Source organism: Ipomoea triloba, chromosome 8, assembly GCF_003576645.1.
Source record: "Ipomoea triloba cultivar NCNSP0323 chromosome 8, ASM357664v1".
Classification (NCBI taxonomy): Eukaryota; Viridiplantae; Streptophyta; class Magnoliopsida; order Solanales; family Convolvulaceae; genus Ipomoea; species Ipomoea triloba.
Window position 1 is genome coordinate 3,974,481 of NC_044923.1, and position 9,477 is coordinate 3,983,957.

The 9,477-nt window shown below is 38.8% G+C and overlaps 2 protein-coding genes across 2 annotated transcripts; one reads left to right on the forward strand and one right to left on the reverse strand.

Moving 5' to 3' along the window:
* The first annotated feature begins 3,500 nt into the window (after positions 1–3,500).
* Positions 3,501–5,042, forward strand: LOC116027686 (transcription factor MYB44). The gene has a single exon (XM_031269402.1). It carries the CDS (start codon positions 3,650–3,652, stop codon positions 4,619–4,621), a length of 972 nt encoding a protein of 323 aa, XP_031125262.1. The 5' UTR covers positions 3,501–3,649; the 3' UTR covers positions 4,622–5,042.
* Positions 5,043–6,155: 1,113 nt separating this feature from the next.
* On the reverse strand, positions 6,156–8,774 carry LOC116027204 (putative receptor protein kinase ZmPK1). Its single transcript, XM_031268685.1, has one exon. The coding sequence runs from the start codon at positions 8,693–8,695 to the stop codon at positions 6,299–6,301; it is 2,397 nt and encodes a 798-aa protein (XP_031124545.1). The 5' UTR covers positions 8,696–8,774; the 3' UTR covers positions 6,156–6,298.
* Positions 8,775–9,477: the final 703 nt, after the last annotated feature.

Here is a 9,477-nt window from a genome sequence, read left to right on the forward strand (position 1 = left end):
ACTAATCTTATAATCAAATAAATGTACACGTTCAATATTAGAATTTTTTATAATTTCATCTTTATTTTTATTATCTCAATATATAATAAAAAAAATTTATCCACGCCCGGGTAATTGGACAATTATTTGTTCTAATTCAAAGGAAAACATCAGAAAACATAATTGATCCAATCAATTTCATCAATTGCGCTATATAATATTCGATGTTATAATATATATAACTGTATATTGATCCAAATATTCTTTAAATATTATAACAAATCCATTCCGTGCAACGCACGGGCGAAAATACTAGTTAAATAAAAAAATTATAAATTAGAAAGAGTCAAATAAGCTCCCTAAATTTTTAAAAAGTACGATTACACCCTTTAACATGATATATTGAAGCAATAAAGTTCAGAAACCAATAAATGACCTGTTATTACAGGTTATTAGGATTCCGATATCAATTTTATCTATCTCCGACGACTAACAACTGCCGAAATTAAGTACAATTTTTTTCTAAAATCAGACTGATGAAATGAATTAGACGAGAAAAATTAAGTAAAAAAAAATTAAAAGAAATTTTAAAAATTTTCAAATTTTCTTCTAACAACAATAAGCCCACATGTTACTGTCTAAAATATGTGTGGTCCAAGAAGATCATCTTTGTCCCCAAATTAAATCCGAAAATTTCTGGGGAAAAAAATAAATATATTTATGGATAATAAACAGAAGTGCACCGTGCGGTGGATTTTTATCACGTGACGATACGTGCAGGTACGGACAAAGTACAACTTGAGTGGGTAACAGAACGCGTGAGAACGTCAGGCCAGCCAATTCTGATTGAGATTTAAAATATAGTAATACATAATTAATAAAAATTTTAAATTATTTATTAAACATAAAATGTCGAACTTAAAATTTATAAAATTAAAATATGCACAAAAAATTAATTTAACCCATAAATAATATACGTCGCAAAAAAAATATTATTATAAGAGTACTAAATTTATAGCTACATGTCATTAATAAAATCAACGGTTTTTAATCCGAATGTTAATGCAACTGCAATATTAGAGATTCGAATCTTATAAAATGTGCACCATGTTAAAAAAATTGAATTATATTTTTTCTGAACTTTGAGTCTAGAAGTAGGCAGGGTCGGTAAAGCGGTCATATCTAGTGTATGGTGACTAGGAGATTATTGAGTGGAAGTCGGTAAAGCACCTAAGAGCCAAGTCCAACACTCGGCCTATTTCGAACAATGTGATGACGGTCTATAAGTAATGAAATAAATTACGCCTTCGCTACTAATTATAACTTTTTGTGTACATTATAAGCGCTCCTAATAAGTTATATGATAGTCAGGTCATACGTCCGATGGGCAAGACGGATAAAAGTGTTGTGTCTAGTACTCTCAAGAGGCAAACAGGGTGTCATATGTATTTTTTTTTTAAAAAAAACAGTTTTTAAAGAAAATTTTTGATTTCGTTTATGTTGGTAATATAGTAATAAGACTAATAATTTATGTTTGGGAAAATTTGCTAGATTTGATAAAAGGGGAATTGGTAGGAGTCGGTTATGGTGAGTGAGGGGTGGGACCCAGCACGCGTGATTGGCACATGGAAGTTGAGTAGTTGACGTAACAAAATACCGTTAGGATGGGTATGCTTTAACAGCCTGGCATCGCTCAAAAATATTGAACCTTTCTTCGCTCATTTCTGTGCATCCTCTTTTGTCGCCTTGTGCCAGCTCATTTCCACTCCACTAATACTTTACTCATTTATTCATTTTTTAAAATCATTATTTATATAAAGTTTTACACTCTTTTTTTTTTGTTTTTTTTTTCGAAAACAAGTTTTGCACTTTCTTATTCACCACTTATAAATGGAGAATATTTATATTAACCACTTGGATAGAAGATCCTGTACCATTAATTTGATAAAGAGAATATTTATATAAAAAAAAATCAGACTCCTCAAAATATTTAAGTATGAAAATCATGATCACCCACTTTATCATCACTTCGTGTGCTTTTTGTATATTTATCATTGAATAGGCTATTTGCATATTCGAATATTATTCTAAAATTAATATTTTCATTTGTTTTAGTACTTTTGGTAAATATTTATCATAATTATTTGTGAATAGATTTTTTTTAATTATATATTCTAAACTCTTAACTATTAGCTAATGTAAAAAGAAATTATTTAAATTAAATTTTGATGTGTTTTATTTTATGCCTAACACACTAGTTTCCGTTGAATGTACTCCCCAAAATAAGCATTTGCTGAACTTAATATTTTGGAGGAATTTTAATTAGAGATTTCCATTTAAAATTTAATTCTATAATTCTATTTTAACCATAACTATTTTTTTGATAACTCAGATTTTTTGCGCTTTGCGAGACTTATCTTAAACCCATAAACTCGTCCCATGCCCATGAGAAAGACCCGCAATTTTCGAAATTAAATTTCACCTTGCTGTTGGAAGCAAGTCTTAAGTGAGATTTCTCATCTACCAGACCATTGTCGTGGAGACACCATAACTATTTTTACAATATTTAACAATAAAAACATATATACATCTCTTGTGTGGTTTATGAGTTTTTACACATGAGTAAAATTTTACCTGTGTACATCCTCAAATATTAGTTACAGGTTTCCTCGTCACTCAAAAAAATATATACCTAAATGAATTTATCAATACGTATGGTGTAATTTAAATATTAATGTGTACTAATATAATAAACCATTGAATAAAATTTCCATTAAACTTCCTTATCTACAACTTATAGTAAAAATGACAAAAAAGAAAGGATTTTGAGGGAAATATCTAAGGAAGGCCCCTTGCAGAAGCCTAAATGCTCTCCAGCCTGGCTCAGTCAAACCCAATTCCCCCTACCCCCCCTATGGCTGCACTTCAATTTCAAAACCAAATTATTATTAACTTCCAAAACGGTCGGTGATTTTATTTTTCCTCTTATTTTAAATTTTAAAAACGTTAAACAATACCAGCCATAAATTCATTCATCCCCACACCCCTTATTAATTGAGTATTTTTATAAAACAAAACAAAACAAAAGTTCACCTCTTGAGAGAGGTTGCAGCTGCGGACTCTGACCGACTTAAACTAAAAACATTTATGGACTGCTCTTGTTGAGAGAGGTTGTAGCTACTGAGTGCTGACCGACTCAAATTAAAAAAGTTGATAGACAGTTTTTGTTAGAATCAAACTTATAATCTTATACGTCGTACATGAGATAGTTCCTAATGAAAAAAGAAAAAAAAAAACAACAAATAATTGTTGATAAAATTGAGAGGGTATGGGTAGCTTTTGAAAATGAAAAAAGAAGTAAATATAAATGTCGACTCTGATGTTTCAAAGCTATACGCGTGTCCCTTGCCAGCTGTATGCTAGTAACTGCCTTACCTAGACTACAACCGGTCACTCCACCGGCCCAACCGGTCGTCTCTATCCATTCCTCCCTTTCCTCGTATATATACGCTTGTTTGGCAATAACCACTCTTCTCAGACTCACAATCTCCGCTCCCTCTCCTCCCCCAACTATACATACAACAACTGTATATATCTATCCCTCCCTATATTCTCTCAAAAATCCCCAATTTTGAATTTCGAATTTTGAATTTTCTCTGTTGAATCGGATATGGCGACGATGATGTCGCAGAAGAAAGACGTGGATCGGATCAGAGGGCCGTGGAGCCCCGAAGAGGATGAGCTATTGACGAGACTTGTGGAGAAACACGGGCCGAGGAATTGGTCTCTGATTAGCAAATCGATTCCCGGGAGGTCGGGGAAATCGTGCCGGCTGCGGTGGTGTAACCAGCTGTCGCCGCAGGTGGAGCACCGCGCGTTTACGGCGGAGGAGGATGAGACGATCATACGCGCGCACGCGAAGTTCGGGAACAAGTGGGCCACAATCGCGCGGCTGCTTAATGGCCGTACGGATAACGCGATTAAGAACCACTGGAACTCGACGCTGAAGCGGAAGTGCGGGTCCGGGTCGGAGGATTCGGGTTTCGAGCCGCCGAGGAAGAGATCGGCGAGTGTCGGGGCGGCGGGGGTGAATGTTTCCGGGTTTTATGTGAGCCCCGGGAGCCCCTCCGGATCTGATTTGAGCGATTCTAGTCTCCCGCAGGTTTTCCGGCCTGTTGCTCGTGCCGGCGGGGTTTTTACGACGCCGGTGCCGCAGATCGAAACGGATTCTGATCCTCCCACTTCTCTCACTCTCTCTTTACCCGGATCCGATAGCTCTGAAACTCCAACTAGCCAACTCGACTCTCCCCATATTGTTCAACCCCACGCGCCGCCGTCTCAATCCCACGCGCCGCCGCCTCCACCGCCCCCTATTTCTTTCTCCCCGGTGGTGGCTTCATCTCCATCACAACCACCGCCGCCGCCGCCAGCACCTCAAAGCTTCGAGTTTTTACCCGCGCCGCCGCCGCAAACGGCGGAGAAGCCGCTGTTCAGCCCGGAGTTCCTGGCGGTACTGCAGGACATGATTAGGAAAGAGGTCCGGACTTACATGTCCGGCGTCGAGAAAAACGGGCTCTGTATGCCGACGGAAGCAATCCGAAATGCCGTCGTCAAACGAATCAGCCTTAGCAGGATCGAATAACTGACTGACGGTAGTGCTTGTATAGGAGATGGTCGGTCAATGTTAAGCTCGCCTGAACTCCGGCGATCGTTCATGGGTTGCTCTTCAGTCTTCCCTTGTAGAATTTCCATCAGTCTGTCTTTAAGAAAAAATAATTTTGCAGGCATATACCGATGAAAGAGACGGAGAGAGCTCTAAACAGTAGTTCCCGTCGATGAGAAATCGCCGGAAAAGAAGAACCAATCGGAAAAAATGGACATTTTCCGGCTGAGATGCAAAATTGAATTCTGAAAATTTTAAGGGACTGGAAAGTAAATTCGGGAATTTCACATTAAATTCAGAAATGTTATTTTTGTAGTATTTCGGTTGAAAAATGGGTATATTAATATAACGCCTGTGGGGGCATAATGGACATTGAATGAAAATGTTTGTTAATTAACAACCATACGTTTCGTTCATTTAATATTTATATTAAAATCAGAAAAATATAATTATGACAATGATAATAATAATAATAATAATTGTTAAGATAGAGTACAGGCTGGTGAGGTGATAGGTTTGAATATTACCCTTTATCTCCATCAAAACGCATGCTCAATTAGATTCGTAACTCATCGAATCTTATTGAAATTAAGGTTTCAATTGAGGAATGATGTGATGTTTTGTTTGGCTGTTTTTGGATTGTCTTTATTACCACAAATTTTGTATGGGCCACATCTTTATATATCTGGAATCTGGAATACATACATGAACTCAATTACACTCTATGGGCCTGACCATTTGTTATTGTTGAACCAGCTTAGTAGGTGCGAGTAATCGTGCATTCTTGTCCCTTAAAAGAGGTCGATAGTTCGAACTACTTCATATATGAAAAATCAATCATGCCAACATTTTGTCATGGTCTCACACAAAACCTATTCGTTATTTTTCAATGACTAGTTCGACAATAAATATTATTTCAATAGTTAGGGTCTACTCAGAACACCTCGTCTTGTGTGAGACTATTTCACATTAGATGGTCTCACACATTACCTATTCAATGACTAATTTGACAATGAATATTATTCCAATAGTTAGCAATAATTAGGTTAATATTGTAAAGAAATTCTGTTGTTGTTACATTTGGGCTAATCAAGCCTATTAGGCTATTAGACTTAAATATCGACAATTCAAGACCAAAAGGCTTCAATTAGTATTCCAAATTCATTTTGACATCATACTAGAGAACGACTAGGAACCATGGTGATTATGGGATCTTTTAAGCCTTCAGGGCAATCATGGACTTAACTCATTAGTTCAATAAGCAGTATTTAGGAGAAGATTATGGAACCTTCTATAGTAATAAAAAAATAATGAGTGATGCCATCATGCATGATGAAATAATGTCCATTCATAATCGATTATCATGACCATTCATTATAGGGTATTAACAATGAATAGTTATGCCTTCATTTAATCAATAATAGCTAGCTATATGTTGGTTCTTTATTGGAGCAACTGAATCTAAACCATCAACCATAAAAATAAATATCAAGTTCAAATGGTCCACACTTTATTAAAAACAATCATATAATTGACACCATACTAGAAGAACAAGAAACCATGGTACATTCAAATATTCAATCAATAGTAGTCCACATTAGTTGGTAGTTACTAAATTAACTGTTTGACCAACTTGACTGGTTGCTCGGGACATTCTTAATCTTCATTTTCTGAAAGGAGCATATGGACCACCTGGCTCATGGTAGGTCTAGCATCTCTATCTTCCTCTGAACACTTCAAAGCCACATCCACAAGAACTTCCATTCTCTTCAAATCATACTTTCCATCCAAACCAACATCCACTATTTCCTCAACCCATTCTCCATTTTCAAAACCACCATTCCTCTTCTCCCTCACCCAACTCACCAGCCTTCTCTGCTCCACCATGTTGTTCTCTTCATCGCCACAAAACCTGAACGGGCTCTTCCCCGTAATCATCTCCAGCAACACGATGCCATAACTGTAAACGTCGACTTTGCACGTTATGGGCAGGTTATAAATCCATTCAGGAGCCATGTACCCTCTGGTCCCTCTGATCCTCGAAAACTGTGACCCCCCATTAGCATCTCTTCTCAATAACTTGGACAACCCAAAGTCTATGACTTTGGGGTTGAAATCAGAGTCCAAAAGAATGTTCTGTGGCTTCACATCACAATGCAAAACCCACTCCAAACACTCCTCATGCAAATATGCCAAACCCTTTGCTGTTCCCACTGCAATTTCATACCTGGTTTCCCAGTCCAGCTTGTTCCCATCCAGGTTCTTGGCTAAAGAACCATTCTCCATGTACTCATAAACCAGAACCCTGTGTTTTCCTTCTGCACAATATCCCCAAATCTCAATCAAATTCATGTGGTTAAGCTTCCCAATTGTGCTCATTTCCGCTAGAAACTCTTCTTCTCCTTGATAATTAGCTTCGTGGAGACGTTTAATGGCGGTGATTCTGTTGTCTGGGAGTTTTCCTTTGTACACAACCCCACTGCTCCCCCGCCCAATCTCCTCACTGAAACTCCCTGTGGCCTTCTTCATCTCTGCATAACTGAACTTCTGAAACCTGTCTGCGATCTTCCGGTAACCAATCATGGCTTCTTCGGGGCTTTTCCGGGTTTTAACCCAGTATGTGATGAGACACAGAATCTCAAACACTCCAACAGCGAGAGTGAACCAAAGGAATGATTTCACCCACGTTTTCTGCCCTTTTTCTCTGTAATTTCTGCCCAGAACCACCACATCTTCACTCATTCCCTCGCACTGGAGATCACTGCTAACATCGTTCAAGAACGCAGCTTTTTGCTGGGCTTTTTGCGGGACTTTGAGGTACGTTGGATTCTTGAAGTCCGGGGAGCGGTACCCGTTGAAAAGTAAAGCCTTGAGAAAACATTTGTTTATGTCTTTATCATCTAAATTGTACTCAAAACCTCTGCAACGACATTTCTCCAGGCATTTTTGCCGGCAATCTTCTAGGGTTATGTTGGGGATGTACTTAAAATCGTACCCGTAGAATTCCACATGATTTAGCTCCACAAATCCGAAATTAGTCGAATTGGAATTGCCATCACAGCTTAAATTGAACTCCGGTTCACACCCATATGCCCAATCCGTTTTATTCTTTGCCCTATGTCCCGGCAGACAAGAACACTTCCTCCTACCTGAGTGGTTTATGTAATTGCATAAACTGTTGAGTCCACATATACCGTGAATCGTACATGTTTGTGAAATTGCCTGCCATGTAACCTTCCAAATCTTGTTTTTAAGGCTATAGACTCGAAGGTTACCATCGCTGTCAAGTTTCAGTATTCTCGGAATGGACTCGCGGTGGTCGGCGGTATTGAATTTGAAGTCATCTGAGGAGTAGAAATGGCCAAAGGGGTTAAGAAAGGCGGTGTTGGAGCTGTTATAGGTTGTTCTTCCGGCTTCCCACGATACAAGCCAGGGGCTTGGCCAGAAAACGCTGGTAAGCCCGAACCCGTCGTAGAGGAGGCGGAGAACGTTGTCGGCGTCGAAGAAAAGTTTGTAGAAGCCGGAGGAATGATTGGTTAAGCTTCTCCCCGAGACGAGGTTTGAAGTTCCGGTTATGCGTTGTTGAGGAAGAAGAATGTCTGTCGGTGAATCGAAACTCTGCCACAATGGGATTGGAATTGTCGGGTCTTGGAGAACAAGATTGCCGTTGTCGAGGAGTTTAAGGTGGACAGGGGAGTACGAGGTTGTCTGGGTGGACCACACGTCTGTTTGACCGGCGTCATTTAATACGAGGTTGCCGGATTTGAGGAGTGAGAGCTTGGATTTAACGCCGTTTACTGGACGGTCCCTGTTGGCCATCCATACCACGGTTTGATTGCCGTCTATCAATGGTTCACTGAACCAAATGGCGAAGGAATAAGCGTTTTCGCCTACTTGGTAAAAGCCGGCGGTGAAGTTTCCGTTTGGAGTGGAAGTGAGGAAATCTTGTGGTGCAGAAAGAGATGCACCGTTGTTTAAAGTGGAGGTTTGTGAGGAAGATGAATGGAGCGAAGCTAGAAGAATGATCAGCCCGATTAGAATCTGCAAACTCATTTTGATGTTTAAAGCTTTGTATGAACTCTCATAGTTTTTAGTGTATAAATAGCTAAGAGAAATAGTGTGAAAATTACGGTGTCGCTACCGTCAATTTAGCGGCCTATTAGGTTAGTGTGTATGTGAAATGATATCTATAAGAATTTGTAGTCTTGCCCTAATAGACCGCTGGGTGACTGGGTCAATAAGGTGGTGGACTCCCTGTGAAACCTGGGACAAATAATTCCTCACCAGATGAGCTTCACATCCTAGTCCAACAAGATTGTAGAATGAAAATTGGGAAGAAAGACCAAAGATTTAGTCTCACCAATGACGGTGTGGGAACAATCTGAGGGAGGCTACTTATGCGCAGTAAGCAAAGGTTTAGCTTTTGTGTTCTGATGAGTTACCATGATTTACTTTCTCTCAATTGCTCTGTCCAGCCGGGACATGGGACCCAGAAGTTGGGGACTCAACTTTAAAAAAAAAAAAAGAAGATTGTAGGAGTGGAAATAACGGTGTCTATACGATCAATTTACCAACCTATTAGGTTACTGTGTCTGTAATGGCTCCACCTTGAAATCAATGGACCAAATGAAATTCTTTTTCATTCATTTTTTCTCTGTGATTTGATATCCGTAAGAATTTCTATCATACATTCATACCTTCCAGGATGGTTTTTTTTAGATTGATTTTGGAAATAAAATATTGGCGTTACTTCCGGTACTGTTATTTGCTGTGAGAACCAAATTGACCGCCCCGAGGCGGGTGATTTGTTCAGTTTGTTTATTTCTAACTAATTG